Source organism: Primulina eburnea, chromosome 13, assembly GCF_022965805.1.
Source record: "Primulina eburnea isolate SZY01 chromosome 13, ASM2296580v1, whole genome shotgun sequence".
Classification (NCBI taxonomy): domain Eukaryota; kingdom Viridiplantae; phylum Streptophyta; class Magnoliopsida; order Lamiales; family Gesneriaceae; genus Primulina; species Primulina eburnea.
This window is the reverse complement of record NC_133113.1, coordinates 9,814,640-9,832,145: the sequence shown is the minus strand read 5'-3', so window position 1 is coordinate 9,832,145 and position 17,506 is coordinate 9,814,640. Positions and strand designations below refer to the sequence as shown.

At 35.4% G+C, this 17,506-nt stretch overlaps 4 protein-coding genes across 4 annotated transcripts; 2 read left to right on the top strand and 2 right to left on the bottom strand.

Moving 5' to 3' along the window:
* Positions 1 to 1,027: 1,027 nt before the first annotated feature.
* On the bottom strand, positions 1,028 to 1,801 carry LOC140810288 (secreted RxLR effector protein 161-like). Its single transcript, XM_073168160.1, has one exon. The coding sequence runs from the start codon at positions 1,799 to 1,801 to the stop codon at positions 1,028 to 1,030; it is 774 nt and encodes a 257-aa protein (XP_073024261.1).
* A 6,153-nt stretch (positions 1,802 to 7,954) lies between these two features.
* LOC140809648 (uncharacterized) lies at positions 7,955 to 10,152 on the top strand. Its single transcript, XM_073167347.1, has 6 exons — positions 7,955 to 8,127; positions 8,301 to 8,353; positions 8,900 to 8,983; positions 9,231 to 9,293; positions 9,390 to 9,449; positions 9,545 to 10,152. The coding sequence occupies exons 3-6, from the start codon at positions 8,950 to 8,952 to the stop codon at positions 9,808 to 9,810; spliced, it is 423 nt and encodes a 140-aa protein (XP_073023448.1). The 5' UTR covers positions 7,955 to 8,127; positions 8,301 to 8,353; positions 8,900 to 8,949; the 3' UTR covers positions 9,811 to 10,152.
* LOC140810287 (protein FAR1-RELATED SEQUENCE 5-like) lies at positions 9,321 to 10,915 on the top strand. The gene is made up of 2 exons (XM_073168159.1): positions 9,321 to 10,500; positions 10,721 to 10,915. The coding sequence occupies exons 1-2, from the start codon at positions 9,880 to 9,882 to the stop codon at positions 10,913 to 10,915; spliced, it is 816 nt and encodes a 271-aa protein (XP_073024260.1). The 5' UTR covers positions 9,321 to 9,879.
* A 4,924-nt stretch (positions 10,916 to 15,839) lies between these two features.
* On the bottom strand, positions 15,840 to 17,500 carry LOC140809518 (uncharacterized). Its single transcript, XM_073167175.1, has 6 exons — positions 17,348 to 17,500; positions 17,054 to 17,228; positions 16,856 to 16,960; positions 16,612 to 16,746; positions 16,248 to 16,439; positions 15,840 to 16,160 (listed from the first exon to the last, which is right to left on the bottom strand). The coding sequence occupies exons 2-6, from the start codon at positions 17,222 to 17,224 to the stop codon at positions 15,963 to 15,965; spliced, it is 801 nt and encodes a 266-aa protein (XP_073023276.1). The 5' UTR covers positions 17,225 to 17,228; positions 17,348 to 17,500; the 3' UTR covers positions 15,840 to 15,962.
* Between the last annotated feature and the right edge of the window lie 6 nt (positions 17,501 to 17,506).

Below are 17,506 nucleotides of genomic sequence, written 5' to 3'. Positions count from 1 at the left end.
GTCCCTTGGCCATTGTAACTGATCACAATCATCAAACAATGCCAAGGAAATGAAAAAACATCAGAAATAGTCGAAGGGACACGAAGTTGGAAGCACCCGCTCGCACGCTGCCGAGCGCTCTCGACAGCGCTCGGCAGCGCCTGCCGAGAGCACTCGGCATGCGCGCGCTGCGCGCATGTGCGCGCCTGCTCCCTTGCACCGGCCCTCGCGCAAGTGCGTGCCTGCCAATGACAGGCGCGCGCACCTGCGCGCAGACCCGCGCGCTCGGCTATTGTTCATGCCGAGTTTTTTTTTACCAATTTCGTCCCTTATATGTTCCGACTACTCGTTTTAAGTTCGTTTAACATTTGATGAACTTGTTTCCAGTTTAATTCAGAACCACCGAACTTAATATTCGTTCATTAAGTTTCGTTTTGCGTTTCGAATTTTTCCAATCAAACGTATTGATTTACTTGCTTAATTTTCATTCATTAAGCATCAAATTTTCCAACAATCCCCCACATGAATGAAATTAATGCATGAATGCTCGTGATGCATAAGAGAGTGTATATACGAAAAATTATCATATCAGGAGAGGTAGCTTTTGGCTTTGAATCTGCCCTAGTAGAATACAATCGGATTTACTAGGCCACGAAGTGAACGTGATGTCTTGAACTTCTTGGCGGTTCATGTAAACCCAGACAACTGTACCCACATGATAACCTTTCTTCCATTTCTATTTTGTGTTATCGGTTGTGTCCATTTTGGCCATGGAACACATATTGGCTTCATACGTGTTTCATCGAGGCGGCCCGTGCTCACACGTACATAGGTGATCTCCTTGTAAAAAGGTATCCTACTTACCCCGCTAATGCAAGCTACGGAATCATTAAAAGTACAATACTTAAACTCACTACCTTTGTAGGCAACTTCACTCATCATCTTAGGAATCAGGAGTGATTCCTCAAGTTTTCATAATTTAGTTGTCCCATTGAACCAAGATCTTGGGATCTCCAATCTACAAGGTTGGGTTGCCACTATGAAAACTTTATTTGGTTTGTTTTAATCTCATTCCTCTTGACAGACAGTACATTTGATCTCTATTTAGTGCTTTTGTAAGCGGGTCTGCTAAGTTATCCTTTGATTTAATATAATCAACAGATATAACTCCATTAGAGATCAACTGTCGCACAGTATTATTTCTTCGACGAATGTGTCGAGACTTGCCATTGTACATACTGTTTTGTGCCCTTGCAATTGCCGACTGACTATCGCAATGTATCAAGATTGCTGGCACTGGACTTGTCCAACATGGAATGTCCTCTAGAATGTTGCGAAGCCATTCAGCTTCTTCTGCAGCTTTATCTAGCGCTATGAACTCCGATTCCATAGTAGATCTCGCAATGCAAGTTTGTTTCGATGACATCCAAGATACTGCTCCTCCACCAATGCTAAATACATAGCCGCTGGTGGATTTGGAGTCATTGGTGTCAGAAATCCAATTTGCATCACAGTATCCTTCAAGTACTGCAGGATACCTTGTGTAATTTAGTCTATATTCTGAGGTGTGCTTTAAATATCTAAGCATCCTTGTCAACGCCTTCCAGTGTGCATCACTAGGATTACTAGTAAATCGACTTAACTTGTTAACCGCACAAGCGATGTCAAGTCTAGTACAATTAGTGATGTACATAAGGTTTCCAATTATTCTGGAGTATTCCAGTTGGGAAACTGGTTCTCCACGATTCTTCGCCAAATGGACATTTACGTCTAAAGGCGTTTTTACTGGGTTAGAGTCATAAGCGTTAAACTTCTTTAACATTGTTTCTACATAATGAGACTGAGATAAGACTATTGCTTCTGGAGTTCTAAAGATTTTAATCCCTAGAATTACATACCCATATCTTTCATATCAAAATGTTTTGTCAACATATTCTTTGTACCCTTAACTAACTCTTGGTTATTCCCCATTATTAGCATGTCATCCACATATAGACATACCATCACATAAGATTCTCGAGTGCCTTTAATGTAAACACATTTGTCACACGCACTAATCTTAAATCCATTTGACAATACTACCTTATCAAATTTTTCGTGCCACTGCTTGGGCGCTTGTTTAAGTCCGTATAGTGACTTAATTAAACGACAGACCTTTCTTTCTTGTCCTTTAACTATGAAGCCTTCAGGTTGCTCCTATATTTTTTCTTCAAGTTCACCATTTAAGAATGCCGTTTTGACATCCATTTGATGTATCTCAAGGTTATGCAAAGCTGCAATAGCAATGAGCACACGAATGGATTTTATTCTTGAAACTGATGAATACGTGTCGAAGAAATCATGACCTTCTCTTTGTCTATAGCCGTTGGCCACAATCCTAGCTTTGTATTTTTCAATATTTCCATCAACTCTCATTTTCTTTTTCAATATCCATTTGCATCCCAATGGCTTGGTATCTGGTGGAAGATCCACTAGTTCCCAAGTATGGTTTTGCAAAATAGATTTCATTTCTGAGTTGATGGCTTCTTTCCAATAAGGAGCTTCAGGGCTATCCAGAGCATCTTGTATGTTCTTTGGTTCATTCTCCAACATAAAAGTATGGAAGTTTGGACCAAAGGACTTTGAGATTCTAGCCCTTTTGCTTCTTCTTGGCACTTGCTCCTTTGAAGAGCTTTCCAATGGTATAGCATTTTTATTTAGAGTTGGAACATGTGTAGGTACTTGACCTTCATGTTCCGTCTCAAGTTTTCTCTTGCTAGAACCATTTTCTTTCCTCTCTTTACAAGGAAATATATTTTCAAAAAATACTGCATTTCTTGACTCAATTGTCATGCCCGTATTCATTTCTGCATTTTCATATTTGTGCACTATAAACTTATAGGCACTACTATTATGTCCATATCCGATGAATATGCAGTCGATCGTCTTTGGTCCAATTCGATCTTGTTTAGGCTTTGGTATTTCAACCTTAGCTAGACACCCCCACACTTTGAGGTACTTGTAGGAAGGTTTGTGACCTTTCCACAATTCATAAGGTGACTTGTCATTTTTCTTGTGGGATGTGATTAGCCGATAGTATTGCTTCCCCCCACAAGTTTTGGGGTAGTCCTGAACTTATTAACATAGCATTCATCATATCTTTCAGAGCTCGATTCTTTCTTTCGGCAATTCCATTCGATTGTGGTGAATAAGGAGCAGTCGTTTCATGAATTATACCCACAGATGTGCAGAATTCATCAAACGGTGTTCCGTATTCGCCCCCTCTATCGCTTCGAACTCTCTTTATTTTTTTTCCTAGTTGATTCTCAACTTCGGTCTTATAACATTTGAATGCTTCAAGAGCTTCATATTTTGACCTCAAAAGATATACGTAACAGTATCTTGTATTATCATCAATGAATGTCACGTAGTTGTCTTTTCCCTCCTCTAGTTCGTACAAACTTTAAATCACCAAGATCGGTGTGTATTAGTTCTAGAGGAGTTGTACATCTTTCAATCAAGTGGTAAGGCGCTTTGGTCATTTTTGCTTTAACACATATATCGCATTTGTGTGTTGGATCGACGTTGTGTTTAGGCAATAATTCAAGTTTCGTTAAACGTTGCAAGGTATTAAAATATATGTGTCCTAAAAGAACATGCCATAAACGAGAACACTCAAGCAAGTAAATAGAACTCTTGTCTTTATTACTTTCAACAACATTTTGGCTTATAACCATTACATTCAACTTGAAAAGGTTCTCATCGAGATACCCGTTTCCAATAAAATGACCATTCTTTGTCAATACAACCTTGTTAGATTCAGTCTAAACCCGTGTTTGACCAACAGAGACCCCGACACGAGGTTCTTCCTTATGTCCGGTACATGAAGTGCATCAACAAGGGTTACTTATAAACCCGATGTCATCTTCAGTACCACATTTCCGGTGCCCACCACCTCAAATGTAGCGGAGTTTCCCATATATAGTTTTCTCCCGGTCGATGGAGTGTATGTGGAGAACATCCCCTTGTTGGAACATATGTGTCGAGTTGCTCCCGTATCAACCCACCACTCATTGGAGTTTTCCACCAAATTGGCTTCCAAAATAACTGCAGACAAATTAAGTTCACAAAAATCAAATGGTACCGACCTTTCTTGAACTACATTGGCTTGAGGATTTCCCTTCTTTGGATTCCTACATTCCTTAGCCATGTGATTCGGTTTTCCGCATTTATAACAAGTGCCTTTGAACTTCTTCTTGTTTGGTGGTTGTTGGCCTTGTTGTGGTTGCTTTTCAAACTTTCTTTTCTTCCCTTTGAAACTTGTTTCAACAACGTTCACCCTTGCTGCCATTCCACTTGCCTTGGCCTCGGTGCTCTTGTTGTCCTCTTCTATCTTCAATCTCACAATGAGATCCTCCAATCCCATCTCCTTTCTTTTGTGCTTCAAGTAATTCTTGAAATCCTTCCACAATGGAGGGAGTTTCTCTATCAACGCAGCAACTTGGAAAGATTCGCTTAGACTCATTCCTTCCGCATGAATCTCGTGCAAGAGAAGTTATAGTTCTTGCACTTGAGTCATCACAGATTTTGAGTCTATCATCTTGAAGTCCAGAAATTTTCCAACAATAAACTTCTTCAAGCCCGCATCCTCCGCCTTGTATTTCTTATCAAGCATATCCCAAAGTTCCTTGGCGGTCTTGACTTGACAATACACATTGTACAATGCATTGTCAAGTCCATTGAGGATGTAGTTCTTGCACAAGAAATCACTTTGGTTCCAAGCATCCAAAGCGGCCATCATGTTGGTATATGTCTCGTTTTCAGCAACGGTGGGAGGATCCTCTTTTAAGAACCTTGACAAACTCAAGGTTGTGAGATAGAAGAGCATCTTTTGTTGTCATCTCTTGAAATCTGCACCAGAAAAATTTTCTGGTTTCTCTCCTTGTGCAATGGTTGCATGTGGTGTTATAGAAGATGATGCCATTGATATTCTTCTTGTAAATGATCAAAATACAAAATTCTTTCTTAAGATTGTTGTTTGTGGTATTTAAATATGATAGGAAAGCAAGAAGAAAACAAAGAATATGTCTTGTAGAGGCAAGTGTTGAACACTTTGTCCTTAACCAGAATTTGCCCCTCACAATGTGCTAGATGTTGGTGGCAATCTTCTCCCAAGATACAACTACAACTCTTGAATAATGAGCACTCAAATATTCAAGTTTTATCACAAAAAAATGAATGGAACTCTCTCTTGAAGAAGAAGGAAGAAGAAGAGATACAAAAAGATGATATGATGTGTATGTTATGTTTGATTTTCAAAATATCAAGCATTTCATATTTTTCATGCAAAAGACATGATATTTCATTCATAGGGAGTGTCCCTTGGCCATTGTAACTGATCACAATCATCAAACAATGTCAAGGAAATGAAAAAACATCAGAAAAAATCGAAGAGACACGAAGCTGGACACACCCGCTCGCACGCTGTCGAGCGCTCTCGGCATGTGCGCGCGCATGCGCGCCTGCCCTTGCGCAGGGGCACGCCTGCCACACCAGCGCGCAGCTCCGCGCGCGGGCTACTGTTCATGCCGAGTTTTTTTTTCCCGATTTTCGTCCCTTACATGTTCCGACTACTCGTTTTAAGTTCGTTCAACATTTGATGAACGAATATTAAGTTCGGTGGTTCTGAATTAAACTCGAAACAAGTATATATATATATATATATATATATATATATATATATATATATATATATATATATATATATATATATATATACAATACTCCAACTTGATATTTTTTTGTCAATATATATTGGTGGATAAGAGTTGTATCTTACGTGCGCAACAATTGTATTTTAATTTGTTTTCTATTTTCTTTTTCACCAAGAGAACAATTTTTTATTTTATTATTGAATCACTCTTTTCCAAATTTAGTAAAGACTAGATTGAAGCAATTGCTGACATAGGTAGTTTCGAGATTTAAGAAAAATAGCAGCTCGCCATGTTTATATAATATGCCCTCCATACTTTTACATATTTTCATTTATAATCTATATATATTATGTGTGGTATTTTTATAATATATTTTTCTTCTAATTATTTTATTAATGAATCTTTACAAAAAAATATGTTCAAATATTTTATTTAGTTATGAATTTTTGCACTAAAAGTTATATATATATATATGTATGTATGTATAAATAATTTAAAATGTCGTTGGGTTTAGTTGAAATAAATGGACATCAACTTGTTAAACTGTTGAAAGTACTGAAACATATGTGGAATGAAATTTACATAACATACATTATATTATTTTCAAATTAATTTAATTTCATTATTAATAATATATAAAATTATATAATAATTTAATTTCATTTTTAATAATATATATAAAATTAATTATATAAATAGTATAGATATGTTTCAAATAATAATTATATACATAGTGTAGATATTTTTCAAATTACTTTAATTTCCATATTAATAATCGTATATACGACATGGATGTACGTAAATAATGAAGCAAACCAGCAGTCAATTGAAATAGGAAATCAAATAAAAATGTCAGGAATCTGAAATAATTCGGGAACATGAGGGTTCTAAAATGTAAGATACAAATTTATTTAGGCTATAAACTAGTCGAATTAAGTTGAATATTAGAAAAAATTTAAGACTCGAATTGAATATATTCGGGTTCGAGATCGACTTGAAACTCGAAAATTTTAAATTTTTTTGGCTCGAATTGAATATATTTCGAGTTCGGCCCGAAATGTTCAAACATATTTTCCAGTTATTAGAACTATTACTCGAACATTAAGGTAAAAAAAGGTCCAAAAACTCGGAATGTATTTATTTTTATATAATCATATTATTTTAATAAAATAATAAGGTTCGATAGCGGCTTCAAACTATCGAACAAAATAATTTTGACTCGAGTTTGATTCGAAAAAAGTTCGAAATGCTCGATTCGAGTTCGATAACTTCGAATAAAAATAATATATTTATTGAATCAGCTTTTCAAACTTGTTCAATTTATTTACAAACCTATCACCAGTAGTGAGACACGTTTTTGACTCTTGTCTTAATCAGTTGTTCTATCATTCAGCTAGGGATATAGAAGAATTAGAGAGATTGAAATCTTTTCGTTAATTGAGAGAATTTATTTTTACTTTAGAAAGGGCTTTTTGTTTGTTTTTACTTTATTTAATTTTATATTTTGCTCGAACAAGCCATGTTTGCAAGAATCATTAGAAATTAAATGCAGCAAATTTCATGTATAGACAAAATACAATAAATCACATACAAAAACGATTTGTCTTTCATTTTGAAAAAGAACATATTAAGCAACGACAAACGGTTAAAAAAGTTAATTGTTGATTTTTTTATTTAAAAATATACGTATCGAATGTTTTTCATATATATTTTGTTTATAAATAGTGTTTGGTGCATCTAGTCTTTAATCATTCAAATAAATATGACTTGTTAGAACAAAGTTTAAATTATGCATTAAATAGTATATCTAACTACTTAATAAACAAAATATTTGACAAACAAATCTTTTATCAACTATTAATGGTGGGCCCAAATGATTCAAATAGTGGATCCCATAAAATCACTAATTATAAAAAACAAAAATTTGTATGAGACGGTCTCACGGTCATATTTTATGAGATAAATCTCTTATTTGAGTTATTCATGAAAAATATTATCTTTTATGCTAAGAGTATTACTTTTTATTGTGAATATCGATAGGGTTGACTCATCTCACAGATAAATATTCGTGAGACTCTCTTACAAGATATCTACTCTTTATAAAATGAGTAGGTCTCTTGTGAGACCGTCTCACGGATCTTAATCCGTGAGACGGGTCAATCCATCTCTCACAATTGACCCGGTTTTTTTAAATTAGGATCTTTCTCAATTTTGCCCTCAATTTATATAGCAGTGCCCGGTTTGCTTAAATTTCTCAATTAAATATTAATCAAACCGGGATCTTTCTCTCCACTCTCCACTATTGTGACTGACGTCTCTCCTTCTCGCCCCCGATTGAAAAATCCCACAAGATTTAGCAGTTGGTTTCCAACGGTTCTCGATATATTCTGGGCGATTGTACATGGAATCAACATTTCTATCCCCTCAAAGTGTCGTTGAAATCTTCGCATTGCCGGTTATTTTTTTCCTTTAATTTGATTCTGGATTTTTTCTTCAAATTTGTTTGTGTGTTTCGGGAATTTTTTTTCATTTATTGTTTTCTGGGTTTCATGGACTACTCAACAACTGGGATCAGGATTCTTGTATCTATTCTATTAAATTCTGTAATTGAGAATGAATTTTGTACAGGGGAGCTCCTAGCCAGGGTTCTTTATCAAGGGAGTAGCAAACCTAAAAAAAGTGTAAGCAAATTGTTGAAAAATATTCATAATAAAGCTGCTGCAAAAGAGATTTTTGAATATATTTCTTACAATTCCCATGCCACATTCATATTTCGCTTGCATAAGTTGAGCCAGCGCACTTGGCCAAGGTAAGTAATCTTTGAATACATTGCTTCTTTTTTATGTTTATTTTTTAAATTACAGTTAAAAAATATTGTTATTGAAGTATCCATCAATAAGTTGGTAAAACTGTAATGGAGAATAACAGCATAGAGCTAGTTTCTTGCAAGGTAAATTACTGGGAAAAAAAGATTAAAAAATAACATTGCATAATTCCATCTAATGTATTTTTGCATTGTGGTTAAACTTGTAATTGTGTATAGTATCAATTAATCCCAATATATTTCAGCAGCTTTAATGAAATTTTTCTGTAAATTCTGATATCTGTTCTCCTTGATAGTGTACTGCTTCCAGAATGCAGTTGGTATCATTATATTTAGCATTTGTTTCAACATGTTCATCATATGAGGTTGAGAATTTGTTGAATTTGTCGTGCAACAATCTTAGGGTTGTCCTATATTTCCTTGTTTCGACCAATTTGACGACTACAATCTACAATGGAGATTGAAGCTCAAACTGGTATTCAGGAAGGTAATTATTTTTTTTAAGTTAACGATACTACGACTTATCTATGTAAACATATTACTTTATATTGAGAAGGTGGTAATTTACTTTTTAATTTCTAAATGACATAACCAAAATGTTTGAAATTATTACTTTTCATTAAAAAGTGTAATTTCTCCATACCAACTTCTATAAATTTCTATACCTACTGTATAGATTATATGACATTTTATTTTCTATTTTGATGTAATTTAATTTTAATCTGTTTTTGTAGGTCAAAATTTAAATTCAATTGTCATTGTTTGTATCGATGAAGATGATATAGAAATTAATCAAGGTAAGATTAATATGATTTTTTTACCTACATTTTAATAATTTTGAAATTTTTGTGATCTTTATTTGTTTGCATATGAACTTTTTTAATTTCTTATAGATAAAACACCGGATGCAGTAGCTATCATTGAACAAAATGTACCTGTACCAGCCAATGAGGGTAAAGTTTCTAAATATCGTGAAAAGTATTAGTTTTTGCTCCAAAGGGTTAGGTTTTTACCCAAAAAGTATTACTTGTTTCTGAAATATTTGCAGAAGGCACTATTGATTGTGTTGATGTATCTGGTTTTCTTGTTGGTATGACAAGAGAAACAATTGATGATATGCATCAGTTGTACTGTAAACATGCTCGTGCACTAGGTTTTAGTGTCCGTAAATCAACCACTAGATGCTATAGCAATGAAGTTGTGGTAGAGAAATATTTTGTATGTTCTTGTGCTGGAGTAAAGAACTCAGGAAATGCAGATATCTTCAGTGATGCATCATCAACTAGAAAAAGATCAAATTCTTGTCTTACATGAACAGGATGTAAGGCTTCTTTGAGGGTGAAACTGAATGACGACGGTGTTTATGAAGTCCTAAGTCACGTGATGGAACACAATCATCCATTCACTAGGACAGAGTGGGGCCACCTTCACCGTTCAGAAAGAACAATTACAAAGGAGAAGGGTAAAGCTATTGAGGATATGATCACTTCTGGTATGAGATCAAGTGATTCTTTCCGTTATATGGTACAAGATGCAAGGGGGGAAGAAAATGTTGGTCATACCATGAAAGACCACATGAATTTTGTGAACCGTATGAAGATGAATGCGATAGAAGGTGGTGATGCACAGACGGTAATTGAAATGTTGCAAGAAGAAGATACTGAAGAGGAGGACTTTTATTTCAAAGTCAAATTAGATGATGAAGGAAGATTGTGTAATGTGTATTGGAGGGATTCGATGATGAAAGAAGATTATAGGATATATGGTGATGTCATGGTCTTTGACACGACATATCGCACTAATAAGTATAATCTGATATGTGCTCCATTCATTGGTATCAATAATCATTGGAATAATGCGATGTTTGGTTGTGCATTCTTAGCTAATGAGAAAGTTGAATCGTTTCAATGGTTGTTTGAAGTTTTTAAGAAAACAATGGGAGGAAAATGTCCAATCACTTTGTTCACTGACCAAGATCAAGCAATTGCAACTGCAATAGAGAAGGTATATAAATATTGAAATGTAGTTTACTGTTTTTTTTAGAAAATTGTCATAGTTTCTTTCTTATTTTGCATGTGAAACTTTTAAGAGATAATATAAAACCTTGAAAGAGTTTATTTGTTGCTTCTGTGTTGGTGCAGATTATTGGCTGCCCTTTGTTGTTATACATAATCCAATATTTAGTAAGTACTGAAATTATGTACATTATCAATGTTTGATGCAGGTATTCCCACAAACAAGGCATAGGCTGTGCTTATGGCACCTTCAACAAAATGCTGTCAGTAGATTTGCACAACTGAAAAGTGAGAATTCCTTTAAAGTGGCCTTTAAGAAATGCTTGTCAGGTTGTGCTAATGAAAATGAATTTGAAAGCTGCTGGAAATCCATGATTTCAGAATATAATTTAGAAGATCTGTAATGCCCGGAAATTTAATTATGTTAATCCGTAATTATTGATTTAATGATTACGAAGGGATTAATCGGGACACGAAATACAAGTACGTGTGAAAAGTGTGTGTGAATGTGAGGAGCCCCGCGCACATGCGCGATAGGTGGACGCGCACATGCGCGAGATTTTCAGAAGGGGCAGCGCACATGCGCGCATAGAACCCGCGCACATGCGCGCAGGGTCCAGAGGACTCGGCGCATATGCGCCGAGTAATTCGCGCACATGCGCGAGCCTGCCGAGGAGTGATGTGCGATGACCAGTAGGTCTCGCGCATATGCGCCGGTAGTGTCGCGCATATGCGCGAGACATGCGGAAGGGCAAATTGACACTTGGCTTTGCGCATGTTCGTGTGTATATATATATATATATATATACAAAACGTTATAAGCTTCAGAAAAAGGAGAATTCAGAGGAAATCTTTGATATTTGATTTTAGAATCCAACGTGCGATCAATCCGTCCATCTGATTTTGATTCTGACTTCGGTACCGAGTTCCTAGCAACGTAGGCTACACTTTGACGTAAGTTTTGCTACGTTTTGACATGCTTTGAAATTATGCTATGCTCAGAATTGAATGGAACTCATATATGTTGTTCTTGACATAGTAGACATCATAGAATCGAAGTCAGATTAAGAAATAGACTGATTATGGAATTGTTATAAATTTGTGATTATATCAGTTGATATTGGACAGAGTTGGATTATGGATTGATTATAGATTGTCAGTACCAGACAGATTGTGAGTTCAGGACTTTGACTGAGCGGGAAACCGAGACTGCAAACGAAAGGTATAAGTCAATGTGGTATTGGGAAATGGACTTGAGTCGGTTTAGACTTGGGTTTCCCTAAATCACATACTCTACTTTATTGCATTGATATTTGCATTGATTGATTATATACTTGTTCTCTGAAGTTTAGACAGCAGGTATTAGAGGAGTCATCTTATGACAGAAGTGCCGTTAGTGGTGGGATCACCACGGGCACATTGCACGATGTCATAAGATGGTGTATGAGACAGGAATTCCCAGCATTGTTTCACTGATGTAAATTTTGATACAGTTCTGTAATTACAGTCCTTCTTAATGATATGATTTGATTATCGATGATTTCGAGGACGAAATCGTATCTTAGAGGGGGAGAAATGTAATGCCCGGAAATTTAATTATGTTAATCCGTAATTATTGATTTAATGATTACGAAGGGATTAATCGGGACACGAAATACAAGTACGTGTGAAAAGTGTGTGTGAATGTGAGGAGCCCCGCGCACATGCGCGATAGGTGGACGCGCACATGCGCGAGATTTTCAGAAGGGGCAGCGCACATGCGCGCATAGAACCCACGCACATGCGCGCAGGGTCCAGAGGACTCGGCGCATATGCGCCGAGTAATTCGCGCACATGCGCGAGCCTGCCGAGGAGTGATGTGCGATGACCAGTAGGTCTCGCGCATATGCGCCGGTAGTGTCGCGCATATGCGCGAGACATGCAGAAGGGCAAATTGACACTTGGCTTTGCGCATGTTCGTGTGTATATATATATATATATATATACAAAACGTTATAAGCTTCAGAAAAAGGAGAATTCAGAGGAAATCTTTGATATTTGATTTTAGAATCCAACGTGCGATCAATCCGTCCGTCTGATTTTGATTCTGACTTCGGTACCGAGTTCCTAGCAACGTAGGCTACACTTTGACGTAAGTTTTGCTACGTTTTGACATGCTTTGAAATTATGCTATGCTCAGAATTGAATGGAACTCATATATGTTGTTCTTGACATAGTAGACATCATAGAATCGAAGTCAGATTAAGAAATAGACTGATTATGGAATTGTTATAAATTTGTGATTATATCAGTTGATATTGGACAGAGTTGGATTATGGATTGATTATAGATTGTACTGGATATGAGTTATGGATTGTAACGGTTATCTGATGAATTGGTATAGACGGGGATATTGAAATTGTACCGTTATACCGTTGATTTTGAATTAAATCCAGATTGATCAGATTGTTATGGAATTGACTGGTATATTGATATTGTCAGTACCAGACAGATTGTGAGTTCAGGACTTTGACTGAGCGGGAAACCGAGACTGCAAACGAAAGGTATAAGTCAATGTGGTATTGGGAAATGGACTTGAGTCGGTTTAGACTTGGGTTTCCCTAAATCACATACTCTACTTTATTGCATTGATATTTGCATTGATTGATTATATACTTGTTCTCTGGAGTTTAGACAGCAGGTATTAGAGGAGTCATCTTATGACAGAAGTGCCGTTAGTGGTGGGATCACCACGGGCACATTGCACGATGTCATAAGATGGTGTATTGGCGGATGTGCCAAAGTTTGTCACTGGATGTTTGGCTATCGATGTGGATAGGATGGTGGCTTTTTCTATTACTGTTAATCAATAGTGTATCGATGTGGATAGATTAGTAGCTCTTCTATTACTGTTAATCGATGTCATATCGATGTGGATAGAATTAGAGTTGCTTCTATTACTGTTGATCGGTACTATATTGATTTGGATAGAATCATAGCTTCCTCTATTACTGGTAATCGATACCGTATCGATGTGAATAGAACTGGAGTCTTTTCTATTACTGTTGATCGATACCATATCGGCGTGGATAGAACTGGAGTCTTTTCTATCACTGTTAGTCGATATACACATGCCAACTTCTGGAAACCGGGATCCCTAGACTAGGATTGAGTCTAGTCTGAATTATGATTGATGTCGACAGTTTGATTTGTATTGCTTATGTTTCAGACTTTGTTACATATCCATGTTACCTGATTACATGCTTTATATTGTTTATATGATTGCATGTTTCATTGATTTATACTGGGGATTATATTCTCACCGGTATATCCGGCTGTTGTCTTGTCTGTATGTGTACTTGACAACAGGTGGGACAGGATCAGGGTCCAGGAGATGAAGAGAGAGATTGTGATTAGCGTGGTGGCACCGGACTTGGACTAGAGATAGGGTTGAACACTTGATAGTAGTTGTCAAACCCTAGTTTGAATAAATGTGTTGTAATACAGGACTTGTATTTTATATACTGATATGTATATATAGTTTGATTTCACTACGTTCCGCATTTTAATAAAAAATTTTTAGACCCTGTTTTTAATTGATTAATTAGTCCCAATTATGATTAAGAACTTGATTAGCGTCCGGGTCCCCACAAGATCATTCTTGGTTTTGTCTCTTGTATGGATTGAGGGAAAAATGGTGTACTGCTCTAAGCAAGGATTTTTTTTCTGCTGGTATTCTTTCTTCACAAAGAAGTGAAAGCACAAATCATGCCATTGGATTTAATGCAAAGAAAAGCACCAGTTTAGCTGAATTTTATGGTATTTTGAAGGCAACAATAAAGCATTGGAGGATCAAAGAACAAAATAATGAATTCCAATGCTCAAAGTCGGTTCCCGAATCCGTCCTACCAATTACTGGGATGTTGAAGCATGCTTCTGAGGTATATACACTAACACTTTTCAGAGAAATTGAGTCTGAATTTCTGAAATCAATTTCTACTTGTTCTACTATTGTTTTGGTTGAAGATAGTATGATGGTTTATGACGTTTCATCTCATGATGCCAATGCATGTACCCATCGTGTTGTGTTTGATTGTCTTAGAAATATGATCACGTGCTCTTGCAAGAAATTTGAGGAGTGTGGTTTCCTATGCTATCATTGTTTAAGGGTCCTGCACATAAATTCTGTTGTTAGTATACCAGAATTTTATATTCAAAAAAGATGGACCAAGTTTGCCAAATCTGAAATATGGGATAGGTTAAACAGTAGAATTGAGAGATCAGAGAAGGCTGAGGACTGCATTCCTTGGCGTCATGAAATGGCAGGCAAGTATTATAATTTGGTGTTGAAATCCCAAGGAAATGAGGAAGCAAGAAGAATTGTTGAGGAAGGATACAACAGAGATACATTATATGTCGATCCTTTGATGACTTCATTGTCTTCCACCGAGCAATCAGAGACTTCTGTTCATTCATATTCATCTAATGTTGTTCGAGATCCTGCTCGTTCTATTACAAAAGGAAGAAGTCAAAGGATAAAAGGACATTTCCATAAAAGAAGAAGAAGAGAACTGTTGAATCAAATTTAATTCCAGCAAAGGAATTTGGTTCCAAAACTCCAAATGTTCATTTATTTTAGTGTATTTTTATTATTTGAATTCTGAAATTTGGATATTGTTTAATTTTGGGATATAAACTACTTCATTTTTAGATTGTAATTCTTGATATTTTATTAGTTCTTAAAGATATGCTTGTTCCAGTAATGGTACAACGAAAATAACTTATTGATTATGGTCCCTCATGCAAAGTCTGACTTTTCCAGACATTTAGTCAATTATTGGAATGAATTGAGTTTAATTACTGCTCTTTTGTTAATGTAATAGTGCATTTGTTTTTATTTTAAGCTATGTCTTCTTTCGAGTTTTCAATAGCAGGGTCGTGTCTCATCCAATATGGACCTCTTTGAACTTCAGATATAGCCCAAATAACGAATCTGGTATGTTTTTGTGGAACCAAATGAGAAGGTATGTACGTATTTATTTGTCTACAAATCAAACAAGATCAATCCCGATTCAGAAACACAAGTAAATTAACGATTCTCCCCTCTCAAACTACCATCAAATGACAAAACTACAAATTCTACATCACGTTTGAAAAACGGTCATTCTAAAATTTCAATTCTAGAGATATGTTAATTTATATATACATCTGACATAGTGTTTTACATAGAAGACGAGAAATGTAGAAGCAAAGAGGGTAAGCAACTCGGCATAACTTCTATTTTTATGTTTGCACATTAGGAAGGAGTTGTAAACTGGGGATAATAGGATCTACAGAAAACACAAACTGCAGCAAAATAAAATGTATTTGCAGCACATTCACAAATCAGTTTTCCTTAGAAGGTTGATTTTGTTCACCAAACAACTCAAAATTCAGAATGTCACCTCTTAAATGGCTAAAAAGTTAAAAATATCACAACTCAATATGTTGCAAAATGTTTTGTTTCTTTTTCTTCTTGATCTCTGCTTCATCTCTCTTTAAGGTCATTTTTTCAGCTTTCTTCTTGTAGAAATCAAACACTTTACTCAAAACATCGAATCTCAATTCATTTACCTCACTAAGCACAATGGTTGTACATATTTCAGCTCTAATACCACGTCTTATATCAGCCTACAATAAGTCAAACAAAAAATCAATTATAACTTTAAGATTAAAAGAAGAAAGTTAGTTAATACACTATAAGTCAAATTACCATACCTTGAACAAATTTGGAGATGAGTATACTACACGTTCAAAATACTTCATGTGATGCATCAGGTATACACCACTATCAACGTCCCTCTTTTTTGTTTGCCAATTGAAGGCCACATTTTCAATCTCATATTTCAAAATTCCATCAGCTCCTTTAACATGATTGTTTGCTTTCAAGAACATAACCATTTCTTTATACTACAAATTGAAAAACAGGAAATAAGACTGCATCATTTAAAAAAATAATAATAATACTGCATCACACCCAATTGACTGTATCCATCCACCAAATTAAGAAACAATTGTTATAGTGTTGTACTTTTCAAACACATGTCAAAATAATGAAATTCAAGTATGTTAGGCAGTATACCACTATGTGTGCAGCCTGAAAGAAGGAATTTTCAGATTCATCATACTTCCAATTGTCTAGATACTGAATTTTTTGTTCACGAAAGTTGATAACAACTGCAGCGACATGGTTATTGAAACGAAATGGCAGGAAAATCTACATTTTCAAAATAAAGATAATTGTTAGTGAAATATTATTATTTAATAGTAATAAATTTCGAATAAAATCTAAAACAAGATTAATAAATATTTCCACGGTTTCTTACCATCTCAACCAAGCTCAAATAATAACTATTTTGGCTCAACCAATCATTCCAACAACTCCTCATACCAATTTTAGCAATGTCGACATCATGATCCACATAAACAAGCTTTTCCAAAGAATCAAAAACAATTCAGATTTCAACAACACTAATAAAAAATCTAAAAAAAAAAGAAACACATGATAAAATTTTAAATCTTACACTTTGGGTGAGGTTGAAGCAAAAACGTTTGTGTTTCTTTTCAATTGCTTCTTCATCATTGATTGATAGAGACCATGCATCAATGACAGAAAAAAATATTTCGTTCAATGGACTCAATGATAAGATGTTCTCTTTTGAAACAGTACAAATACTTCCACAACGAAACAGCATCTCCCTGAAAATTGAAAATATAAAAGAAAATCAGAATACTTTTTGCACAAAAAATGATACGTTTTTCACAAAAAGTAATACTTTGCATAAAATACTCGAATTATAGATTCATTAATAACTTACTCTTTACTCAATGTCTCGTCAACAAATAGACAATAATCAACCAATTCTTTCTGTTGTCGATCAAAACCAGACAGGACATTTTTGTTGCTATTTATGAATTTTGAAAGATATCCAATCTCTTCATTATTAAGCCAAAAATCATCTGATCCAAAATTGGAT